The sequence below is a fragment of the Strigops habroptila genome, chromosome 4 (genome assembly GCF_004027225.2).
Source record: "Strigops habroptila isolate Jane chromosome 4, bStrHab1.2.pri, whole genome shotgun sequence".
NCBI lineage: Eukaryota > Metazoa > Chordata > Aves > Psittaciformes > Psittacidae > Strigops > Strigops habroptila.
The window spans coordinates 28,387,261-28,413,018 of record NC_046358.1 but is presented as its reverse complement, the minus strand read 5'-3'; the positions used below and the strand labels follow the sequence as shown (position 1 = coordinate 28,413,018).

Here is a 25,758-nt window from a genome sequence, read left to right as displayed (position 1 = left end):
TGCTGGACATCGTTTTGGTGTGATGCTTCTTGAGCATAATTTAGATGGTGCTCCTAGAGATTTTTGTTTTTAATTTGCTGTATATGCTCTCAGAGTGCTTTATAATATATCTCTCTTAAATACCTGCTATTTGGCAGGCTTATGTGAGTATGTCATTTTCCTATTTCTCCTCTTGTTAAGAATTTAATGCATGTGTTTAACTTTTTTTCTTTCTTAGCTTTCAGATATCGATTCTTTTCCTACCATGTTCTGAGACTCTCTATTACTCCCTGTCTTCATTTATATAGTTACCACAGTGATATTTATAGACAGTAATTGTTTCCCATGGGTGTCTTTCTGAGACTCCAGATAAACATACCTTTCTTGCCTCTCAAGGCCAGAGAATGTAGTTTGGTGCTTGTTAGAATCATAGAATGGTTTGGGTTGGAAAAGACCTTAAAATCATTTAGTTCCAACCCCCCTACTGTGGGCAGGGACGCCTCACACTAGACCATGTCACCCAAGGCTCTGTCCAACCTGGCCTTTGAACGCTGCCAGGGATGGAGCATTTGCCACTTCTTTGGGCAACCTGTTCCAGCGCCTCACCACTCTCACAGTAGAGAACTTCTTCCTTATATCTAACCTGAACTTCCCCTGTTAAGTTTAAACTCATACCCCATGTCCTATCATTACAGTCCCTAAGGAAGAGTCCCTCTCCAGCATCCTTATAGGCCCCCTTCAGATACTGGAAGGCTGCTCTGAGGTCTCCACGCAGCCTTCTCTTCTTTAGGCTGAACAGCCCCAACTTTCTCAGCCTGTTTTTATACGGGAGGTGCTCCAGCCCTCTTATCATCCTCGTGGCCCTCCTCTGGACTCGCTCCAACAGCTCCATGTCCTTTTTATGTTGAGGACACCAGAACTGTACACAATACTCCAAGTGAGGTCTCACAAGAGCAGAGTAGAGGGGCAGGATCACCTCCTTTGACCTGCTGGTCATGCTGCTTTTGATGCAGCCCAGGATACGGTTGGCTTTCTGGGCTGCAAGCACACACTGCCAGCTCATGTTAAATTTCTCAAACTGTTGAGCCAAGTGCAAGTGTCCATTTGGTGCAGATACATTTATGATGTGCTGATTTGGGGTTTTCTGCTGAGGGTTACCCCACAGTCTGTATGCATGCTGTGTAGTAAACCAGTGCAGAGTAAGCTGGAGAAATCTAGGTACCACTTTAACCATCAGCCAGTGAAATTTGAAAATAAATTAAAAAAATAAAAATAAAAAAAATCTGTCAGCAGCCTTAAATTGTTTGCACTTCTGATGGCTGCTTTGGCATGAGATGTGCTGTTCTCTAACTTCGTTTCAGACAGTGTATATGCATGCAGGACTGTGACAGTGTGGTGCTGGTGCTTGCTTTTAGAAAGCAACATGCTAAGCTTACAGCTGGAGTATTTTTGCAGTAATGGAGAAATACCCAAGTTTAAATGAGCTACCTGTGGTACCATCAGTAGTGAAGCAGAAGCTCCAGCTGTAACTGATGCATCCAGGCTTCCAGTTGGGCTTGTACCATATGTGGTGAAGCTTGTGTGACAGTAGTTCCTGTTATGACCTGGCTAGATTAAAGAGATAGGTGTTGTGTTAGAAGTATCTTTTCTTCTACACTTAACTTCTGAAGTCTAAAAAAAACCCCCGTGTAGTAATCTTTCATGATTGGGCTGGGACATCACTAAATAAATGTACTTTTTTTTCCCCTCATTCTTTGCTTTTGCTAATTTTAATTCAGTGGCCTTTGGCCTTGTACTCAGCTTCATGTTTCCTTTGTTATGTGAATTGGTATGAGCTTTGTTGCAGCATCCACTTACAGATAGTAAATAATCACGGAATAGGATTTCACATGGACGAAGACAGTGTGAGGAGGACTGTAAATTTGGATTGTGGAATTATTGTAATGTTTATTTTTTTACCTTCCAGCAGCAGACTCTACTGCAGTATGCCATATGGATTAAGATAGCTTTTATTTTGGAATAATTACCAAGTATTTAGGAAAAAATCACTATCCCTCCCTAAAAGTTTAAGTGCCACTTAAGATGCTGCTAAATATGTAGAAGTCTGCAAATCTTTTAAGCTGCTTTTTAGGTACCAGATTTAATATCAAATGTGAGGCTCATGAAGTATATAGTAGGGGCTAGGACTGAAAAGAGATCATTCTTGAAGTACTCCAGTAGTGTTTATAGCTCCTTACTGAATTTGTAGAGTAAGGAAAAAATGCCCCAAGGGATATCTTCTGGGGAAAAACAGAACTGTGCAAATTTGTCATTTGAAAAATTATTCATGTAATAAATAAATCTTGGGTGCCTGAGATGGGATTACTTGTGTGGAAAAGGTGAAGTAGGCTGTAGGTGTAAGAGACATGTTGGCATCATTTTGTATCATCAGGCAAGAAACTGCATGTTGGAATGTGCATGTATTTGTGACTTTGAGCTGAAGCATGTGAACTGGGGAGTAACGCTAGTAATCCTCTGTGCTCAGAAAGTGTAAATGTAAGCCTGCAAAACTATGATGTTTGTTTAAAAGATAAACAATTCTGAGTCTCTGTTTTGTTTGTCTTCTGGGTTTTTTAAGTCTTTCAGATTTTTGGCCTTGGGCCCCCTTCCACAAGTACAAAGGCTAGATGAAGATTTTCTGTTTTAAGTGATATCTGGTGTTCTTACATAATTGCAGGATTCCAGAACCATGGCTTCAGGAAAAGTGAAAAACAAATGTCACATGGTTTACAACAAAGTAATGAGAGTTGGCTACACCACATGAGCATGGCTCACAGGGAGAAACTGTTGTGCTTCTGTTTGTCCCTGTGAAAATTGAGTTTTTCAAAGCACTGGGGAGTACAAGGAACAAAAAATTATCCTAAATACTTGACTCCAAACCCTGACTTCATTATAGAGCCAGCATTTCTTAGCACTAGGGGGCTTTTTTTTTGAGAGCTCAATATGTGCAACTTGAAATAATTTTTCAAAACTCATTTTCCTTCTGAAATAAAAGAGAAGTTCAGAGCATTAGTCATCAGATCTTGGCTTGTGGTGTCAACAGCCTGATTTTTGTAAGGGCTGGGTATGGTATCTGTGGTGAGCTGAGCTCTCTGAAATCTTGGCTTGCCTGTGCTGAATTCTCTTGGGAATTAGGGTCACCTAGTGAACAGCCTTGAGGGGCTTCCTCTGCTTCATTACTGTGTCTTTGTATTCTACCTGTTCCCTCTTGATTGATGGAGTTTTTTGGATAAAGCACAAGAAAACTCACTGTTGGAAACAATTCTGAATGGCAGGGGTGGAGTAAATGTTTGAGTAGGTCTTTTTACTGCTGCCTTCCAGCGTTTTTCTTCTATCTCCGGAAAGAAAAACTTCTAAGTAAAGAAAATTCAAACAATACCTGTGCCTGACGTTATTTTATGCCTTTCTGTGTTTGGTCTCTGTAGGCCTGACTTAGTCTGCTGTTGCTCTGCTACCTTGTGCCCATTTGTTTCTAGAAAACTAGTTTATTTAACCTAATCTTAGCCTGGTAGAAGATATGACCTGTAGTTCTTGTGCTGTTTCAACTTGGAGAATAACACAATTTTCCTGAATGGTTAAAATCCCTGCTCGGATCGAGTATCAGAAAAATAGTTAAAATATGTATATTTTAAATATCTAATTTAATTTCTCATGCATTTGGGAAAGAGAATGGCATGTGCTAATACAACTGCTTTTAAATGAGCCATACTGCAGCTATTGCTGAAGTAGAAGGGATTCAGAAGCCTATTATTTTGAATTAACTCTGCTGAAGGCACAATAGCACAGTTTCATTTAAAGTGCACTGGAAGATAGCTGCTCTGGCAGCCCTTGTGGTTCCTTGTTTTTTCCTTTTCTATGTTTTCTGCATGTAATCTGTTCTGTTTTCAAGTAACCTGGTAGCTTTTCTAGCTACCAGCAGTTCAAACTTAATATGTAGTCTGATTTCGATCAAGTCAAAATTTGCCAGTCATTTTGCAGTTTGAGTGTGTTTGTCAATTCTACTGAGGATAAAAAAACCCACAACAAGACCTCATTGAGCTTGAGATGATACCAAAACCTTATAGTGTTTGATTCTCCAGGCTATTTGCAGCTGGAAGGCTTTCCTGTGAAAAAAACATAAGGAATGATTCTTTTTATCTTGGGATGAAAAATTGCCCGACCTTTTAATAACTGTGCTTTCTTATGTGAGTCACAGTATTGATAGTTAATCCAATCATTATCCCTTTTCCTATCAGGTAATGATCTTGCCAGGGGCATCACTTTCTGTCTGTATTTAAAAAGTGGACAGCCAAGTTGAGTCCAAAACCGTGCATAGCCAGAGGACTCCCTCTCTCAAGAGGAACAAGAGGCTGTTGACCATAGAAACCATCAACTTTCAGGAACCAAAAAATGAGGAAAGATGAAGGGGAGAGGGGAGGTTGAATATATGAAGCTCAAAGTGAAAAAAGCAGAGGGAAATTCCATTTAAAAGACACCAGTTTTTACTGGTGACTGATGTTGGTAGTTAATTCCCATAAAAATCATAAGGTAGTACAATTTAAACTTGTTCACATTATTCCACAATGATTTATTTAGTCCTGGTTGGGGGATGGACCATATTATTCCCCCTGAGCTGGGAAATGACATGTTTGAATATGCCCCACCAGGGCTGGACCCTGATCTGTTTTGAACTGCTTTGGCAACCTTGACTCAGAGTAGTGTAAACAAGGTAAAATAGTATGAGACAGTAAGTTGAAAAGGGAAGAAGGTGAAAAAAATTTTAGTGACCTGGTTTAGGAATCTGAGGTGTAAAATAAAAGGGTTGGTGTCCTTAGGTGGAGTTTTGAAGAACACACATGTGCTTTGTGGAAAACCAGTACTATGATCATGGAAGATGTTAACAGAATTCAGAAATTCTGTGGCTGGTCACCGAGACCAACAGCTCATTACACATAAGCATTGGAGAGATGTCAAATGGAAGCAGATCTAGAGCACTACTCTACATTGAATTAAAATCTTTTAGTGTAAGTTGTTCTTAGACTGTAATAAAAGTAGGTGTTGGTAATTTCACCTCTCTTCAGCACTGATTTAGAAATGTTAGTGTTCTCATTCTTAGTTAATTTGAATGGGCTTCACAGTTTGATAGTTGTACTGAAATCTTGGGTTGTGGTAGAGGTGTTCCAGGCAGGTTCCAGCAGTTTTCTGTGGGATCTGCTACTTCGCAGTAATAAGGTTGAGATGCAGTTGTGTGAAGGTATCAGGCATTAAATGTATAAGAAAACAGTGTGAAATAACTAACTTTTGTGAGAGTGAAGACTCATCATGAAGTTCTTTAGCTCTTTAAAAGAAGTTTCTAGAGACTGTATCAGGTTGAGCCCAGGGAAGAAAAAAAAATCCATGATCCCAAACCTTGGGATCCATTTAGAGTTATCTTGGGGACATTTAAACCATTAATACAAAGCCCAGTACACACGAAATGCTGTACTCTGATATGCTGATGCATCCCCATGTTGCAGTACTTGTGCATCCATGTGTCACCACTGACTCCCTAGACTGGGAGATGGGATTTCCTCATGCCTTTCAATTTTCTTTCTGTTGGCAGATAATTCTTATTGTATTTGTATTTGATTTAACATTGCCCTAATGAGTGCAAATACTTCTGTTCTTTATAAAAGAGAAAAGAAACTAAATGTAAGTCCAGGGTTTAGTAAGATGTTAATGTTACTTTCTCTTGTAGCTAATCCAATCTTGCATAGATATTTTCATAATTTCATACTGATGGGAGGAGAGTTTTGAAGGCTATTTCATTAATATATCATCCTTTACAGATATTAAAGGGATTTAATAGTTTAGAGTTGAGTCAGTTATTTTCTTTCTAAGCTGCCACTTACCATTGCACAGATAATCGCATTTGGCAGTCCTCTTTTGGTTGAGCAATGAAAATTGAATTAATATACCACAGAGATAAAATTTGCTTATAATTCTGCTGTTCGTGAGGTGAGGGCTATGGAGGAGGATGCTCACTGCGCCATATGGTACTTTGCCTACAAATATAAAGCTTGATCTGTGGCATCACACGATGTTGCACTGATGCAGAAATGTCTCTTGAAGATGTCAGATGGTATTTGATATCATTTCTTCGCACTTCATTCAGATGCTCTGTTGCTGTTCAGGTGGTATAATCCGTGAAACCAGTTTAGTCAAGAGTTATCTCCAAAGGAATTTCCTTGCAGAATTTTTCAAGTAGAAGTGTGTGTTTCTTTGAATTGCCCATTTGTGATTTGCTGTAACACTGGTGCCTAGATTAGTATCCAGCAGAAGGTGAACTGAGTATTTGAGGGAAAATCCACATATCCTGCTCCAGAAAACTGGAAACAGCTGTCTAATGGGAATTGGAGCTTAAAGCTTGGTAATTCTTATTTTTTCCTGATGGTATCTGGAATTGGTTTTTTGGGTTTTTTTGGGTTTTTGGTTTCTTTTCCCCCCTTCTTTGGTCCTTGTAAGGTTTTTAACTTACCAGCTTTCATGTATAAAGGCACTTGCTGAGTATACCATTTTTTTCAAGTGACAATTTAGAGTTAAGCGCATGTTAGCTTGTGGTGTTAGAAAGGGTTATTTTAAAATTTGAGGTCTATGTGATTATTTTTTTCCTTTAACTTAGGCTTTCTGTGAGCGTGTAAAAAATACAGCTTTCATGTACTACGGCACATTTTTGATTTTCTAATGACTGTTAAAATTTATTATGCCTAATTCGAGAAGTATTAAAAAGGAGGACTTTCATATGGCTGATTTTATGTATCAGTAAACTAGTTTCACTGTGATAATATGATCTTTGGATTGATTTTGTTTCCATTGTTAATACTGGAATACATAACTAAAGTCAAAACTTCTGTATGAGCAAAAGCAACCCTGCTCTTTCCTAAAGTACACAATTGCTGTCACAATACCGACAGCGCACAGGTTAGGTAAGAGGATCAGATCAGGGTATTACACTGTTCCCTGAGACTACATGTCTGTTTTGGCTGTACTGAGCTCACCACTATCATTTCCCAGACTGTTACCACTTCAGTACTGAAGCTAATATGAGAAACGTGACAGAGGACTAGCTCTCTTGGTGTCAGTGGTAAAGAGAATATGGGAGGAGTTTCTCCCATTGTCATCAGGTTGCTGCTTTCTGTAAAAGTCTTCCCAGTGCACTGATTTTTGAGTAACAGCATGGGCCAAAGGCACAAATGTTTTGAAAGCAAGGGTGATTCTAAGACATACTCACACATTCATTGCAACTTAGGTCATACGGGACCCCTGCATTCAGGGAGGCGTGCTTAGAAGTAGTGATGCTTTTTGGCTTTCACTCAAATCTTTGAACAGATTATATTAGTACAGAATTATAATTTAGTGCAAGTTGCAGTACCATGAAGGCTGTTGAAAGTTCAAGTCTTGGTGCACAAACTGTTGACATTTTGCTGCTGGAACTAGCTAATGATGCATATGTTTGCTTGACAGGTATGAAGAAACTCATTTCTGCACACAGGGAAGAGTTTCTTTGCTATCATTCAGGCACAAAATAGATGTGCATGAACACCAGGCCTTGGGAAGATGAGGCCCTGCAATGTGGAAAAGGAATTGCGCATAAGGAGAAACACATTTAAGTGTTAAGGTGCCCAAAGTTGCTTGCAGTATTTAAACAAAGATGCAAATTTAAAATATTCAAGCTGGCATGTAAATATGATTACAGAAGAAGTGAAAGTGGAAATACATAATTCTGTCTTTTGTCTGGTTTTCTTCCCCTTATACCTCTGCCCTCAGTGAGTCTGATGATCAACAACCCCTGAATGCCAGGGCAAAGGGTGTAGGTATTGCAATCTGTAGACATAACATGTTCTGAAGGGACAGAGGAGCATGGGCAGAGGAACAAGATGCAGACATTAAAAGGAGAAGTGGGTTTCTGACTATGCCGTTTGCCTAACCTCCTTCTTGCAAAGGCAGAGTGGAGCCAATTGCATGGGCCCTTTCAAACAGCTACCGCTCCCTTCTCCCTCTGAGAAGAAATTCAAGAGTTGTAACAGGCTTGAACCCTTAGCAGGTATTAAGAGTTGGCACGTTTGTTGCCTCTATGAGTAAATCAACTGCTGATAAGGTGAAGAAATCACATGTTGAGGCAGGTTATAAAACCACAGATCCACGTGGTTGTTGAGATGGTCTGTCAGGCTTAGGAGATTTTGAACCTTAACTGCATTGGCAGACTGCTCATCACAGTATTGATAGGGCATATGGGAACAATGCTCTAACGGTACCCAGAATTAATCTGGTAACAGCCTAAGTCGGGCAGGTGTCATGGGCATGCCTGGGTTATCCCGGCTGCTGCATACTGGGTCTTCCCTCCAGAGCCATGCAGACAGCTTAAACTGTGCAGCTGCCATTATATTCTGTTCTGAGGCGTGCTATTTGCATGCTTCGTAGCTCTTTTGCCACAGACAGCTCAGCCTCAGAGCTTTTTACCAAAGGTGAATCATCCTTTCTGTCACGCCATAATGAAGGATTTTTGTTTCCATGACTCAGAGAAAAAGGTGGTGCTGTCCCCTCCAAGTCATGGCTGGATAAGCTGCTTTTGTTTCCCCACTCATTTCATGACTGGGGAAGGGGAACGAACTGCAGAATGATCCAGGTCCAATATAGACTTGACTTTCTCGGTGCCCTCCCTTCCCCCTCAATAAATCTGTGCTCGATAAGATAAGCTGCAGGAGCCATGCATTTGCAACAGTGCCAGCAGGATAAATATTTCTGTATTTCTAGCTGATTTTAAGATGATTGGTGTGTGTTCCCCTCCCTTTTTTGGCAAAGGTTAGCCCCCTTAGATGTACTGCTCTTCATTTCATCTTCTTCTCCCATCTGTTCTGTCCCTCTTCAGTAGAAACTGAACAGATGTAGCTCCCACACGGGCTGCTGGATAGCTCTTTCTCCTGTACAGGAGAAAGTTTCTGTGTGAAGTAGAGCAGTGCCCCGCTGCTCTCACACATCAGATTGTACCATGAGGGCAGACCAGAGGCTCTCTGAAACTCTGATAATGGCATTTCCCCTCTGTCAGCTCATACAGATGAGGGAATACCACTGCCCCCCCTCAGTTCAGTGATGTCGATTCCCAAGCCAAAGCTAGGAGCCAAGAGAATCCAAACAACCTTTTCCTGAGCAACCAGGTTATCATAACAGTAGGTAAGAAAAACAAATCTTTGTTTAAAATATTAAAACCATGATACATTAAGTAAATAAAGAACGGTGCATGTAGATAAGGTATACAGAATTTATAGATGACAATTATACAAAACCTGTGATTATCTGGATAATAAAGCCATAAAGACAGCAAATGCCTGCACTGAAAAACTCCAAACTTTATGTTACAACTCACTGTCAGGTGGCTATTTCATTAAGGAAGAAATTTTACTTGCCAGCTCCAGACCCTTTCTTCATTTCCCTGACTTGTAAAGAAGATTTTTGTAGTGTCTCTTTGTGAGAACAATTGTATACCATGAGTTCTGCATAGAGAGGAACGTTATCATTAAGAAAAGTTGTCTTCCTGTTAATCAATTTAAAATTACCTCTGTGAGGCAAACAGAAATTTATTACAAGTAGTTAGTTATTATAAATACTACATCGCCAGACTATATATGAAGCAAGATGCTTTGCAGTGAGGCTGTTTTGCTTTTGGTTGGTGATCAGATGCCTGGGCTCATTTTATCTTCTGGCGCTTACCTTTGACATCTTTTGATTTCCTAGTTGGTATTAACTTCAAATAAGTGAAGTCGTATTATAAAGATAGTGATTTTTATTCATGCTTCTTGAAACCTCAGTTTACACTGACTTAACCGTTTTTAATATTATAGTTTGAAATGTTTTACAGTCAACTGAATGAGATTACTGGGTAGGTAATAGCTTCCCAGATGACATAGCTGTTTTGCCAAGTTATGGGACAGGGACATATTCCCTCTGCTGTATGGTGGCAGTAAGTGGGATGGTGCTCCTGGCACAAGCATGTGTGATCAGAGCTGCAAACCTGTGCATCAGACTACGTGAAAGGATGTGTACCCCATGTGCAGGGTCACATTATCATTGCTAGAGATTCAGGTCAGGCTCTGGTCTCGGCTTTCCTAGTGCATTGTTAGAATTCTCAGAGCCATGGCTTGAATGGAGGAGACAGAGGACAAATGGGGAATGTGATAAATAGTATGCATGTCCTGAACACATCGGTATGAGCATGGTATTTTAGCCAGTAATGCAAGAATGACCATATTGTGTAAGATGCCAGCAGCTCTAGCTCTGAGTATTTTCTCCCGAGGGAGAAGTTTCCTTAATGCTTTTTTAGTTATTAAAAATTTTAGTTAATATTAATTGCTAACGGGAAGACTTTGACTTTTGGAAGGAGGGTGTGGTTTATGTAGTATAAGGTTCTAAACACTGCGTGCTGCTGGTTTAGTAATTCATATCATAAATGTCATAAAACATTTATGGTAGTGGGCACTAAGGAAAAAAACAGAGCTATGGGATCTTCAACTTTGCATGGAGACACTGTTCAAGTCTTTGTCAAGCTAGACATATGCAACATATGTAGGTGTGTGTAGTACAGATGAGAAGGGGTGTTTTTGTATTTATATAAAACTCGAAGATTGAGGGGATGCTAAGTCTTTCTCATATGTGAAACTAGATGATCCTCTCACTGCAGCTAAGATTTTCAAGTGTGTTTGGTCATTACAGGTAACTTAAATTTAAGATACTGCAAAAAATATAATCTTCAAAGAGTTACAATGCAACATTTCCTAAAAATAAGGCTGGTTTAGGGTGTTTGAAGTCTAGTTGGTAAAAAACATCAACCATACCTCAAATTCTTGGTTTCTGTGTTCATAGTTATTGTTTGCAAAATTATATTGAGAAATTGAGAAAATATGCCATTAAAATTGAAAATGGAGCAGCATAAGTACCATATATTGTGCTCTTAAGTATTTCTTTAAAGTGGCAGATTTGAATATGGGAAAGATGATCATATATTCCCTCTGTTTCCTTCCCGAAGTTTCAGTGTATTATGGTAAATTCACAAGAACCTTGTGGAGCTTATTATGTTGTCAACTTACAACTGCAAGTCCTTGCAGACAGGAACATCTCTTTCTGAATAATAATTTAATGACTTGCGTGCATTTGGATTCCAGTGGCTGAAATAATTTTCACCCATAAACTTCCCAGACACCTGTTTGAGACACTGTAGATCTCTATCCCTGCCTGTTTTGCCAATCCGGATGTTTTTTATCTCATATATTTCTTCAGGCCTTTGTTTTAGTAGCTGTCTGTCTCCACCATCTGGAATCTTTAATTCACTCTGTTGCCTTTGTGTGGAACACAGCTCCTTTAACTGAGGTCCACGCGACTTCAGAGTCAAAACTCATGTCTTTGCACATCCCTATCATACACCTACAATTTCTGTTTCATTCCTTCTTTCACCAGATTTAGATAGTAGACTTTTTGGAGGAAGTACTTGGAATCACATTAATTTACAGGACTATGGAGCACTATGAAAGTTTGTAGTTAAGAACCTGACAGAAGGTTACAACTGTTGTGTAATTTTTCAGGCAAGGCACACTTAAAGCCAGGAATACTATTTCAGGATGAATTTTTGTGCCTGTGCCTGTGACTTTGGAAGTGTATTTAGAGGAGACATAGAGGAGATGATAGTAAAAACAAGGCATTAAGAATATGAAATGCAGTATAGTAGAGGTTGGTTTAAGTCGCTGCATAACCAGCAGGTTGAGAGAGATGATTCTGCCTGTCTGTTCCACTCTGGTGAGATCCCACCTGCAGTGCTGTGTTCAGCTCTGGGGCCCCCAACATGAGAAGGATACGGACCTGTTGGAGTGGGTCCAGAGGAGAGACAGGAAGATGATCAGAGGGCTGGACCACCTCTGCTACAAAGACAGGCTGAGAGAGCTGGGGTGGTTCAGCCTGGAGAAGAGAAGGCTCTGGCAAGACCTTCTTGTGGCCTTTCAGTATTTAAAGGGGGCCTATAAGAAAGATGGGGACAGACTTTTTTTCACATGGAAAAGACAAGAGGTGATGGGCACAAGTTACTGCTGGGGAGATACTGACTGGGCCCAAGAAGAAGATTTTTCACAATCATAGAATCATAGAATCATAGAATAGTGAGGGTTGGAAAGGACCTTAAGATCATCTAGTTCCAACCCCCCTGCCATGGGCAGGGACACCTTGCCCTAAACCACGTGGTCCAAGGCTCTGTCCAACCTGGCGTTGAACACCGCCAGGGATGGAGCATCCACAACCTCCCTGGGCAGCCCATTCCAGTGCTTCACCACCCTCACTGTAAAGAACTTCTTCCTTATATCTAATCTAAACTTCCCCTGTTTAAGTTTGAACCCATTACCCCTTGTCCTACCACTACAGTCCCTAAGAAAGAGTCCCTCCCCAGCATCCTTGTAGACCCCCTTCAGATACTGGAAGGCTGCTATGAGGTCTCCACGCAGCCTTCTCTTCTCCAGGCTGAACAGCCCCAACTCTCTCAGCCTGTCTTCATACGGGAGGTGCTCCAGCCCTCCTATCATCCTCGTGGCCCTCCTCTGGACTCGCTCCAACAGCTCCATGTCCTTTTTATGTTGAGGACACCAGAACTGTACACAGTACTCCAAGGGAGGTCTCACAAGAGCAGAGTAGAGGGGCAGGATCACCTCCTTTGACCTGCTGGTCACGCTTCTTTTGATGCAGCCCAGGGTACGGTTGGCTTTCTGGGCTGCGAGCACACACTGAAGCTGGCTCATGTTAAGCTTCTCGTCAACCAACACCCCCAAGTCCTTTTCTGCAGGGCTGCTCTGAATCTCTTCTCTGCCAATCTGTAGCAGTGCCTGGGATTGCCCCAACCCAGGTGTAGGACCTTACACTTGGCTTGGTTAAACTTCATAAAGTTGGCATCGGCCCACCTCACAAGCGTGTCAAGGTCCCTCTGGATGGCATCCCTTCCCTCCAGCGTATCAACCGAACCACACAGCTTGGTGTCGTTGGCAAACTTGCTGAGGGCGCACTCAATCCCACTGTCCATGTCGCCGACAAAGATGTTGAACAGGACTGGTCCCAACACCGATCCCTGAGGGACACCACTCATTACAGGTTTCCAACGGGACATCAAGCCATTTACCACAACTCTTTGCGTGCGGCCATCGAGCCAGTTTTTTATCCATCGAGTGGTCCATCTATCAAATTGATGTCTCTCCAATTTAGAGACAAGGATGTCATGCGGAACAGTGTCGAACGCTTTGCACAAGTCTGGTAGATGACGTCAACTGCTCTGCCCCTGTCCACCAGTTCCGTGGCTCCATCATAGAAGGCCACCAAATTGGTCAGGCAGGATTTCCCCTTAGTGAAGCCATGTTGGCTGTCACCAGCCACCTCGTTGTTTTTCATGTGCCTTAGCGTGTTTTCCAGGAGAAACTGTTCCAAGATTTTGCCAGGCACAGAGGTGAGGCTGACTGGTCTGTAGTTCCCTGGGTCTTCCACCTTCCCCTTCTTGAAAATGGGGGTTATATTACCCTTCTTCCAGTCATCGGGAACTTCACCTGACTGCCAGGATTTTTCGAATATGATGGACAGTGGTTTAGCAACTTCATTCGCCAACTCCTTCAGGACCCGTGGATGGATTTCATCAGGTCCCATGGACTTGTGCACGTTCAGGTTCTTAAGATGGTCTCGAACCTGATCCTCTCCTACAGTGGGCCTAAGGTCTTCATTCTCACAGTCCCTGCATTTGCTTTCCAAGACTTTCGTGGTGTGGTCAGAGCATTTGCTGGTGAAGACTGAGGCAAAGAAGTCATTAAGAACCTCAGCCTTCTCCAAATCCATGGTAGCCAGTTCTGCTGATAGCTTCTGGAGATAGCCCACATTGTCCCTAGTCTGTCTTTTATTTGCTACGTATCTATAGAATCCTTTCCTGTTATCTTTTACATCCCTTGCCAAACTTAATTCTAGCTGGGCCTTAGCTTTCCTAACCTGGTCCCTAGCTTCTCGGGCAATGCTCCTATATTCTTCCCAGGCTGCCTGTCCTCGCTTCCACCTTCTATAAGCTTCTTTTTTCCCTCTAAGTTTCCTCAGCAGCTCCTTGTCCATCCATGGAGGTCTCTTGGCCCTCCTGCTGCACTTTCTTCTAGTCGGGATGCAACACTCTTGAGCACGTAGCAGGTGATCCTTGAATATCGACCAGCAGTCTTGACCCCCTCTGCCCTCTAGGACTGTATCCCATGAAACCTTACTAAGGAGGTTCCTGAAGAGGCCAAAGTCTGCTTTCTTGAAGTCCAGGGCAGTGAGCTTGCTGCATGCTCTTCTCACTGTCCTGAGGATCTCAAACTCAACCATCTCATGATCACTAGAGCCAAGGCTGCCCTGAAGCGTCACATTTCCTACCAGTTCCTCCCTGTTGGTGAGCACGAGGTCAAGCATGGCACCTCTCCTTGTCGGCTCCTCTATTGCTTGAAAGAGGAAGTTGTCTTCCACACAATCGAGAAACCTCCTGGATTGCTTGTGCCAGGCCGTACCGTCCCTCCAACAAATGTCAGGATGGTTGAAGTCCCCCATGAGGACGAAGGGCCTGCAAGCGTGAGGCTGCTCCTATCTGTCTGTAGAGCGCTTCATCCACAGAGTCCTCTTGATCAGGCAGCCTGTAACAGATCCCCACTGTAATGTCTCCCATTGCTGTTTTCCCTTTGATCCTGACCCACAAACACTCTGTTACCTCATCACCCGTCCCCAGACAGAGTTCCATACTCTCTAGCCTATCACTGACATAGATAGCAACACCCCCTCCCCGTCTGCCTGGCCTGTCTTTTCTAAACAGCCTGTAACTTTCCATTCCGACATTCCAGTCATAGGAGCCATCCCACCATGTTTCTGTGATACCAATGACATCATATTCCCGTAGCCTTGCACACATCTCTAATTCCTCTTGCTTGTTCCCCATACTACGGGCGTTTGTATAGAGGCACCTTAGCCGAGCTCCAAATGCAGCCGACTCAATGGCTGGGGCAGCTGGAACATCTCTACATCGCTCCAAGCACTTATTACAGGTGCTGGCAACTGACCAGGAATGTTGGGATGGATCAATGCTCCCCTCCCCCAACACATCTAGTTTAAAGCTTTCCTGACCAGCCTGGCAAGCCTCCTACCAAAACAGCTCTTCCCCTTCTTTGTCAGACCAGCTGCACCAGCCTCCAGTAGATCTGGCCTCCCAAATGGAGCCCCATGTTCTAAATAGCCAAACCCCTGATTATGGCACCAGCATTCTAAGCATTTATTAACCTGCAAAACGCGCCTAGCTTTTTTAAGGTCCTCCCCTTTGTCCTGGAGAATCGATGAAAAAACTATCTGAGCTCCAGAGCCCCTAACCACCTCTCCCAGGGCTCTGTCGTCCTTCTTAATGTTCTCCAGAGAACATTAAGAGAACAATCAGCCATTGCAGTAATCTCCCCAGGGAAGTGGTGGATCCTGGGGAGGATTTTTAAGATTCAGCTGGACAGGGTGCTGGGACATCTAGTCTAGGTCATGCTTTACCAAGAAAGGTTGGACCAGATAATCCTTGAGGTTCCTTCCAAACTGGTATTCTATGACTTAATGGGCCCCGTAGCAGTGTGAGAAGGGGTGATGGTTTTAAACTAAAAGAGGGTAGATTTAGACTAGATATAAGGAAGAAATTTTTTATGAGGAGGGTGGTGAAATACTGGAGCAGGTTGCCCAGAGGCTGTAGATGCACCATCCCTGAAAACGGTGGTTGAACAGGGCTCCGAGCAACCTGATCTAGTTGAAGATGACCCTGCTCGTTGTGGGAAGGGGTGTGGACTAGGTAACCTTTAAATGTCCCTTCCAACCTAAACCATTGTATGATTCTATGAATGGTGTAATTAATAACACTTAAGTATCAGTTCTCTGTTTTTTCGACAGAGCAAAAAAGAGATTCTTAGGTGGCAAGCTATAACGTAATAAATTGAAAAATACCCTCATGTTTGATCATATATTTCTACAGATGCATCCTTATTTTTCAGTCTCTTGTTTATAGATGCTGTAACATTAAAAAAAAAAAAAAAATGTTTATTTCTCTTTCAGCCATTAATGAATTTCCTGAAGATGTATTTACAAATAAAGAACGGCAGCAAGGAGGAGTTCTGCTTCATATCATTGCCGTAAGTTTTCCTCTACTGTGCTTAATTTTTGTTTTCCCTTTGTTAATAAGATGTTAATTATTTTAGTGACCTTAGTAAATAGAGCTCTGTATATATCAGCATGTTTCTAATACTTTGATTTAATTATTTCTGGTATGTCTATACATATGTTTTGGGGACATGGTTTAATGGTGGACTACTTGGTGTTAGGTTAATGGTTTGACTTGGTGATATTCAGGGTCTTTTCCAACCTAAATGATTCTGTGATTTATTAAACAAAATTATGCAGGTCTTTCTTTCCTGTTGTGCCTCTGCACAAAAGATGCAATTGCAATTAGAATACAAAAACCCTGAAGAAATACAGAAGATGTTGTGTGAAGTTTTATATTTTATTGTAGAAAAAAACCCAAAACAAGGCCTTCAAGCTCTGGTTTTTCATTACTAGCTCAGGGAAAGTAAAGTAAAAAGGAGTTGTGTTTATTAGACAACAGTAGGATTAGGCCCACTGCTTGAGCATAGCACATACAGGCACAGAAGATGGTGGGCAATCATGTGTGCAGGGAACCAGGATCATTCCTGAGAGGTCTGGTGCAGTGAGCCATGATCAGGGTCCATTTATTTCCAGGTGTGATTATTTCTTGGGTATTGTTAATAAACATGGTGTTACTTTCTGTGTAATTACATGGTCTGATAATTCATGGAAAATACAGATGATGACTACGTAACTTTGTAAGGGTCTGGCAAACATTCTTATTCTAAACTTAATCTTACATTCAAGAATCTGGTTTTATGGCATAAATTGATCAGCAGAGGGATTTTTATTTGGAATGGAATAAAAAGTGAAGCTATATATTTCTACTAGTGTGAATAAATATAGCATTGCCTTCTTTCGTCTTCTTATGTACGGGAAAAATCTGAAGTATTTCCTGAATTTATTTTTTTACAGGCTCTTTATATGTTTTATGCTTTGGCTATAGTATGTGATGACTTCTTTGTTCCATCCTTAGAGAAAATTTGTGAGGTATGTTAAAGAACTTTATTCATCTTTTGGAAATTCATTTAGGCAATATTATAGAATCTAATATTTTGTGCCATTGTTGTTTGGAGTTCAGTCCTGTCAACTTTTTGCCCTTGGTACTTTTCAAATTATTTCAGCTTTCCATCAAAACATTATCCTTTGGTCTGGGCACATCGGTCCCCCTGGCCACACTCAAGGAGAAAAAATGAAAGTTTTAATGAAATCAGATGGCAAAACCCACTCTTAAATACCTGAAGCATGTAGCTAGGATGGATATGGCATATGGATGAGTTCGGTTTATTAATGTGTTCCTAGTTTTAAAAGTCACTTGTGAAAATAAATCATACGTAGACAAATTAATGTGTTGGCTATGCAAATTTTATTGCACATTTACCATTGTATCAGCAAGGAGAAAGCAAGCATATGTGGTCCTAGCATAAAGTGGAGTAAAGGGAGAAGGCATGAGAGAAGTGTGTATTTGGTTTGGCATGGAATGAGAATACATATTTTATATGGAAAGAATAGTAAATAAATGTAATTCCTTTATTGAATTGTTGAGAAGACTTTACAAAATTATATGTAGTAGTCTAATTAAGTGAGTTGATTGGGACAGTGTAGAGTTTATACTTGGCCTGTAAACGTTGCGTTAGGTAAGGCTTTGGTGAACTACTACATAATGAATGCAAAGTGCAAAACAGATTTTAATTCCCTTCTGAGGGCAAAATGAAAATCTCTTCTCCTTTGCTTTTTAACAAAAATGTGTGTGACCATTTTCTGAAAAACTTCTGTAGCTAGTTAAAAAGCCTATTTTCCTATGGATATATGTACTAAATTCCTGTTAGTGTTACTCACAGCTATGTACTTACACTTATCAGTAGAACAGATAGAAGAATAAGGGAGACAACCAATTATAGTAAAATATTCAAGAGGGATCTTTTCTTTCCCTTTCAGGTCTCCTGTCTTCAGCATTCACCTTATACACCATATTAAAGTTGTAGCAGTTGGGTTGTACCAATTAAGTTGTCACTGATCCTTTGTAAAATCTTTGCCTCTTATGAATATTGAACATTAAAACAGCTGAATATTAAAACAGCTGAAAAGAATTCAGATAACACTTATGTTTCAGCTCCTGCAACAGTATGACTGGTAGTAGGTCAAATGGTGCAGTAAGGGCTTTTGTTTATGTTTTGTCATGTTCTGTAGGATGCCATTTTCGTCAGCTGAAAATGTTGCATACTGCCTGAAAACCACGATTTTTCTATCACTCTTTTTGTCACTAATCACTTTTCGATCCTTGGAACAAAAATGAGGTACCAAAGATGAGTCTAGAGACTCTCAAAAAGAAAAAAGCTCCTCCATAACACCTTCTTTATAGTTCAAGGGGAAGATCTTCAGACAGTATTAAATTGATGCAGCCCACTTGTAGAGCTACACGGGTTTCTGCTGGTCTGAGAACTCTTATTTCTATCCTATTAGAGCTTAAGAGACGCTGTCATAAAAATAGATCTGTCTACAGTACATAGGCCTCTCTGTGTCTAATTATACTAATTTTGTCTGTGTCAGCAGACTCACTTTTGATTAACACAGTTGCGAAGTGAAGCCAGATTCAGGCCTGCTGTTTCTAAGATTTATACTCAGAGGTTATATTTTTCTCTTATGGATTTTTATTTGCAAATTTTAGAAGCCCTTAATTCTTGAATGATTGTGTTTAGAGTTCCAAATGTTAATGAGACCAATTTGAGATGCTTACAATCTTTTTGAATCTGCAGAGATGCTTTTCTCTAAGCTACATGTAAGCCACAATTGGCTATTCAGTTATATATAAGTAACGTTGTCTGACACTTCACTGAGTTAGGGTATAAACATTTTATTTGCCCGAAGTATATTTTGCTTTCTCAGAGGCAGTGTCTTAATTTGTATCATAGTGACTGTTGATCCTTTAACAGCACTGTGGCCAGAAAATGAAGAGCTTCTATCTTTGCAGTTCTAGAACTGTGCAATGTAAATACAGTAGCAGTGCTGAAATTACCAATGCTTTTCTTCCAGAAACTGCATTTGAGTGAAGATGTTGCTGGAGCCACATTCATGGCAGCTGGGAGCTCCACTCCAGAACTGTTTGCGTCTGTTATAGGTATGGAGCCCACACGTTAGCTTTTATGAGATCTGCTGTTAAAAACGCAGCAGCAGATCAAGCAGAGGTATCTAAAAGTGCTATCATTCTTCTGTCAATTTATAATCAGCAATTGCAGCTGTCAGCTAGTCTGCAGTTCATGGTACAATTAACTACTCAAAATATCTCATGAAACTGTGAAGCTCCTCTCAAAACACAGTGATGAATAGTTGTTTCTGAACATAGGAAGTAAAAGAAGAGACTTGTTGCAGGCCCCTGAGAGAGAAGTTGAGATATTTGAGAATGGATTAAGAGCAGCCCTGAGGAGAAAGTCTTGTGAGTGTTGGTTAATGAGAAGCTCAATGTGACCCAACAGTGTGAGTTTGCAGCCCAGAAGGCTAAGTGTATTCTGGACTGCATCAAAAGAAGCCTTTCACAGCTTCTCTAGGCAACCTGTTCCAGTGCCTTACCACTCTTATAGTGAATATTTTCTTCCTTATATCTGATCTAAATCTACCCTTTCCTATTTTAATGCCATTACTCCTTGTCCTGTCACTAAAGACCCTGGTAAAAAGTCCCTCTCCAGCTTTCCTGTAGGCTTCCTTTGGGTACTGGAAGGGCTGCTAGAAGGTCTCCTGTCTTCTCTTCTCAAGGCTGAACAACCCCAGCTCTCTCAGCCTTTCTTCATAGGAGAGGTGTTCTATCCCGCTGATCACTTTTGTGGCCCTACTCTGAAGCTGCCTCAACAGGTCCATGTCTTCCCTGTTCTGAGGACTCCAGAGCTGGTTGCAATACTCCAGGTGGGGTCTCACCAGAGCAGAGTACAGGGGCAGAATCATCTTCCTGTAACTGCTGGCTGCACTTCTTTTGATGCAGCCCAGGATATGGTTGGCCATTGTCAACTTCTGTCCAGTTTTTCATCCACCAGTACCCCCAAGTCTCTCTCTGCAGGGCTGCTCTCAGTACCCCCATCTCCCAGACTGTGTTGATATTGGGGATTGCCCTGACCCAGATGCAGGACCTTGCACTTGGCCTCATTGAACCTTGTGTAATAATGCGTGTTTTGTTCCCTCTGCAGGTGTGTTTATCACTCATGGAGATGTAGGAGTAGGGACCATTGTTGGTTCAGCAGTTTTCAACATCCTCTGCATTGTTGGTGTCTGTGGAATGTTTGCAGGACAGGTTAGTAAGACACTTACTTCTATGGAGTTTAATTGCTTACAATTTAGGGATTTCCATGAGCAAATATTAAAACAAAACAAAAAAACCCCACAAATAAACAACAGCCCCCCAAAATAAGAACAACAACAATAACCCCCAAACAACAAGAAAAACAAAACAAAACCAAACAAAAACCAAAACCCACAACCCAATAAACAAACAAACAAAAAACCCCAAACAACCAAAGAAAGGAGTGTTAGTCAAAGCCAAAAATAAACTGGCATTGTGAAAACTGTCAAATGTTACAAATAGCGTTTCCAAAAAGTTCAGCTGTAGTTTCAGCACTCTGAACATGTAGCAGACCTAGGAAACTGGCTCCTCCTTGTACAATACTGTGTTCACAGTCAGCTGATCAGTGGCATCTGCTGATCCTTTCTCGTACTGATGGGGATCAAAGATTCTAGGACACAAGATTTGCTCCATCTACTCAGTAGATGGTTAGACTGTGTATCATATTTTTTCAGGAATTAAGTCCAATATATCCACAAATACGATGAAGTGGGAACCATTGATTTACTTCACTACAATGAATTCTATTTTACAATTGAAATTATGACCAATTAAAATATCATTAGTAAAAAATGTATTTCATTAATGAAAGTTTCTCTGTGATTTTTATTACTAGTGATTATTATAGTTCTATTGTCTTAACAGACTGATATGTCTTCTCTTATCATGAAACTGTGATTGGTTCCAGAATCACTGCTAATAATAATTCTGCTCACACGCCTAAGTGATTGCAAGATAGAGGCCTTTGTTTTGTCTTTAAAATTGCATATTTTATTGGCTGAAGGTATGATACAAGGCTGCCTCATCCCTGACAGTGTTCAAGGCCAGGTTGGATGGGGCTTTAAGCAACCTGGTCTAGTGGAAGGTGTCCCTGCCCATGGCAGGGAGGTTGGAACTAGATGGTCTTTAAGGTCCCTTCCAGCCCAAACCATTCTATGATATTTTTCAGGTGGTTTGTCTCACGCAGTGGGCTGTGTTCCGGGACTCTGTGTACTACACAATATCTGTGATTGTACTTATAGTTGTAAGTAGCTCTCTTACCAATTAATGTGTTTCATTGCTTTAATTTTTGAAGGTCTCGCCAAATAACCATAGATAAACACTAGTAAACAATGCTTTTCCTAGCTAATTCTAGTTACATCTGGAAGTGATAGCTCAGCTCCACAATATGGTCCAAATATGACTATTTCATACAACCCCCCAGAATACATGTCCATCAATGTCCATTCATTTTGTACCTACAGTCTGTAAAGTTCTTGCAGGCTAGCAGGCACAGTGTTGGTCAGTGCGGTTAGCGCTCTCTTCTGGCCTAGGGGACTGCTTGTTGTGGAGGTGAAAAGTTTTGAGCTGCATCTCTATTTTGAACAGGGAATGTGGCTATTTGTTGCTTCTGCACAGTAATTTTATTTCGCAGATTCTGGGTAAATTTTTCTAAATGGAGCACAGGTGAGATACCACTTTGTTCATGTAGAACAGTGTGGTAGTTACCAAACACATCTTTACTGGGTTTGGTGGCAAGAAGGGGAAGAATCCACTTAGTTTGGTTTGTAATACATATGGATCACTAGCTGGCCATTCAGTTACAGGAATTACATAGAGTGGAGTAAAATGTGTATAACCACTTGGCCTAAAAGCAGAAGTAAAATGACTGTCTTTTCTACTAAAACTAGTCTAGCTGTTAAAAGGACTCAGAACTAGGTCTCCTCAGAATACATGACTTTGCTGTTATTTACACAGCACAGTATTCTGTGTACATTCGTGCATATCTGTCTCTTTCACATGCTCACACTGTCTTACTCAATAGTGTTTATAACAATCACTGAGAGGGATCCAAGCCTTATTCACAAGGTTTGTGCTTTGTGAGGGGCACAGTCCATACAGTGAAAGTTCCGGTTAGAAAGGGTCAAAACTCAAGTAGCTTCTGGTTAGATATGTCTGATATTTATTAAATAAATTTGACTGGTTTTCAAGATAGATCAGAGAAATGCTCAATTTATGTGTTTCCTTTTATTTTTTTTTTCCCTTCTTCTAGTTCATATATGATGAGAAAATAGAGTGGTAAGTTGTGTAAATTATTCCCTACAGTACCATCTTTGCCATGGGACTGATCAGTAAATAGAGTTGCCGTGTAATTAGCTTTCATTCATACATGCTGGGAATATGAGCTGGATTTGACACCTAGAAAATCATATGTATTTTCTTTGGTTATATTTTTTTATGATGATCAGGGAAAACTAAAAGAAAATGTAAGAACCTGGAAACATTAACAAAGTAAGTAGGCTGTATTTAAAGTCTGAAGATTAACGTGTGCAGAGAGGATAAGTGAAGGTCTGCTGATTCTGGCTGCTAATATTTATGGGGGTGCTAGGTGTCCCAAAGAACAGTCCAGCGTGTGATCCTAGTGGGAGAACATAAGCATCTTCTAGAAGAGTCCTCTTGAGTGCCTGGCCTGTGCTTCAGCGCTGAAATGACAGAAGGCCTTGGCATTATTATCCTCAGAGGGTAGCTGTGGTTTCAGTCTGCGTAGCACATTTCTGAAATATATGCATTACATATTTGCATGCTTATTGGAACTTGAGAGTCTGCTTCCCCCCCATTCTGTTGAGACACCATCTAATCTTAATGATGTGAATCCTGTGTATACAAATGTGACTTGTACTAGATGTTTAATTCACACCCCTACATAAAACTTGAAGAGCATACAGCTGTTTAATGGCCTTATAACACTTTTTTTTTTGTCTCTCTGAGGTGGGAAAGCCTTGTACTCATCATTATGTATTCATTCTACATACTTATCATGAAGTAAGTGCTTTTCTCCTGTGTAGGCCCTTTAGGTCTTAATTGACCATCATTCTTTTTGTGTGGTTTTGTCCTTGGTCTGCCTGCTGAGAACGTGCATCTAGGCTTTACCGCTTGCTTGCATAAGTTGTTCTCAAATGCTTAAAAGTTTGACAAGGAAATGAAACAATCCAGCTTTTCCAGACCTTTTCATTTGCGCTTTCAGGTACAATGTGAGGATGCAAAATTTCTTCACCCTTAAAAGCAAGAATGTTGGAAATGGTGACACAGTCAACAATGAGCTTGAAGATGGTAATAAATATTATGCCTCTAGTTGTGATGACCCATCCATTCCATTGCTATGGAAAGGTAAGGCTGAGCAGACAGGACTTTGAAAAAGAGTAGGTCACAAGGTACTCTTTTTATTTCTTTAATGTGTATCAAAACAGTGTTACTATTCAATCAGAAGCAGGAATTTTTATTGGATTAATTTGATAATTCAACAGTCAGATTGCCAGCTGGAAAAACAAAACAAAACCCCAAACAAAAATTAATTTAGTTTTTTATATCTACATTCTGATAACAAGCTGCTTTGCACATTGGCAGTTTTGCTCCCTTTTTGTCTCCTGTTCATTGATGAGCTACAACACTGTGAAAGAAATCCCCCTTTTTTTTTTTTTTTTTTCTTTGCCAGGAAGAAGGTAATTTTCATTTCAAAAATTAGTTTGGAACTAGAAGCTGAGGCATGGGTGTTGAAGGAAGGGACATAGGGAGATAAATGGGCAAGAGGGGATTGTGTTGAGTTCAGATCCTCAGAAGGCTTGCTTTCTCATGCCTAAATAGTTCTGCATACATTGCCAAGCACATATGTAAAATTGAGAAATGCAGGTTCTTTGCTGTCTGTGTCTTTGTCATAAAGGGGAAGAAGATGATATTCAGCTTCTTGTTCTGAAGGTAAGCAAACATACCTGGGTTGTTTTGGCTTTTTGTAAGCCTGTTTTTACCATTGTCTTATCTCTCTTACCTTTCATTCGCTCTTTTATCTGTAGAGCAAAATCATTCCTTTCAAAGCGCATATCATGTAGTGAGCTCTTGGGCTACTCTTAACAAGTCAGTTCTCATTGATTTGTTCTTTGCAAACATCTCCCATTCGAAGAGGTTCAGCAACAATATAGGTAGCATTTGGAAAGGTCCTCATGTAATAACAAATAGTGGCAAATAGAAATTTAGAGCAGACTCAGAGAATCCCACTCTTTTCTGCTCTTAGTCTTTAGGCTTGAAGGTGGGTACTGTCACTACAGATTTATGCAATGACAGCACACTGATACTCTGGTCTCAGATATGGTGTTTAGATAATAGTTTAATAGAGATTTAAATTGCTTCTTATAGGACATTGTAGTATAATTCAATGAAGATGTCTTTGAAATACTTGAATCTCATTTTGCCATGAGTTGTTGTGAACATTGACTATGATATAGTGAAGTCTTTGGATGTGGAGGTACGTACATACGAGGTTCAGAGGATACCTCCCAGGGCAGTTGTTACGTATTCAAATGGGGACGCAGGATAAGGGCGATTCCGTGAAAGAACACAGATATTAGTGGGTCTTATTTCTGAGGTATTTGTTGGGTTCTGATGTTATCTTCCTGCATGCTCTCCTATCTGGCCACTGCGTGGTAAAGTGGTGATAGCAGAGTGCTTGCCTGTCCACCTATTTCCTTTTTGGGAAATGAGAAGATTATTTAATGCTTGTGAAGAACATGCAGAACTTTTAGAAAAAGGAGAAGGAAAACTAATAAAAACCTGGACTTATGAAGATGATGTCTCCACTAGCAATTGTCCACAGCAGATTTCCTCTCTAATTTCCCTCAAAGATGCACTGAGACTGCAGTTTCAGCCACATTCCCTTTGCCTTTTCCAGCACCTATCACTCTGCTTTGGGGAGACCATTGTCCAAAGTGTGAGAGTGTAGATTTTTATCATCAAAGGCAAATCTATCTGCAATGAGAGAGTACAGAAAAAAAAGGAGGTGACAGGGTTTTGGAGTGAGGAGTGGGGGAGGAGAATGGCAGTGTTAGCCTAGCTGCTTTGTAGATCGGTGCTTTATGTGTCAAGAAGCTGTTCTAGAAAACCATCACATGGCTGCTTGTTGCATCTCCCTCCTCTTGAGTCAAAATATGCCATGACCTATCAATGACTTGCTGTTAATTGACACTTGGCTGGCTTCACAAGCTGAGCTGCACTTTCCCAGCAGCAGCTTTCAGAAACAGGAGCACTGCTAGTAGCCCTGAGGAAACTACAGCTGGTGTCTGCCTTACCTCCAACCAGTGGTTAGCAAGTTTTGGGATCTGCCAAAAAACCTCCCTTGGGTTCACTAAGGTGTAAGTTTAATCTTAATCTGATTTCCACAGGAGGAAAATGATTACTTCCCAAAA

General features: G+C 40.8%; 1 protein-coding gene across 1 annotated transcript in view; it reads left to right on the top strand.

Moving 5' to 3' along the window:
* Window positions 1-25,758, top strand: part of LOC115606378 (ras and Rab interactor 3-like) — a 171,661-nt gene that overhangs the window by 47,684 nt on the left and 98,219 nt on the right. Inside the window, exons 3-10 of the mRNA XM_030482218.1 lie at window positions 16,132-16,208; window positions 17,134-17,208; window positions 19,252-19,336; window positions 20,394-20,497; window positions 21,495-21,569; window positions 22,578-22,603; window positions 23,294-23,347; window positions 23,550-23,692. Coding sequence (XP_030338078.1) covers window positions 16,132-16,208; window positions 17,134-17,208; window positions 19,252-19,336; window positions 20,394-20,497; window positions 21,495-21,569; window positions 22,578-22,603; window positions 23,294-23,347; window positions 23,550-23,692 — 639 coding nt within the window. The remainder of the gene's footprint in view (window positions 1-16,131; window positions 16,209-17,133; window positions 17,209-19,251; window positions 19,337-20,393; window positions 20,498-21,494; window positions 21,570-22,577; window positions 22,604-23,293; window positions 23,348-23,549; window positions 23,693-25,758) is intronic.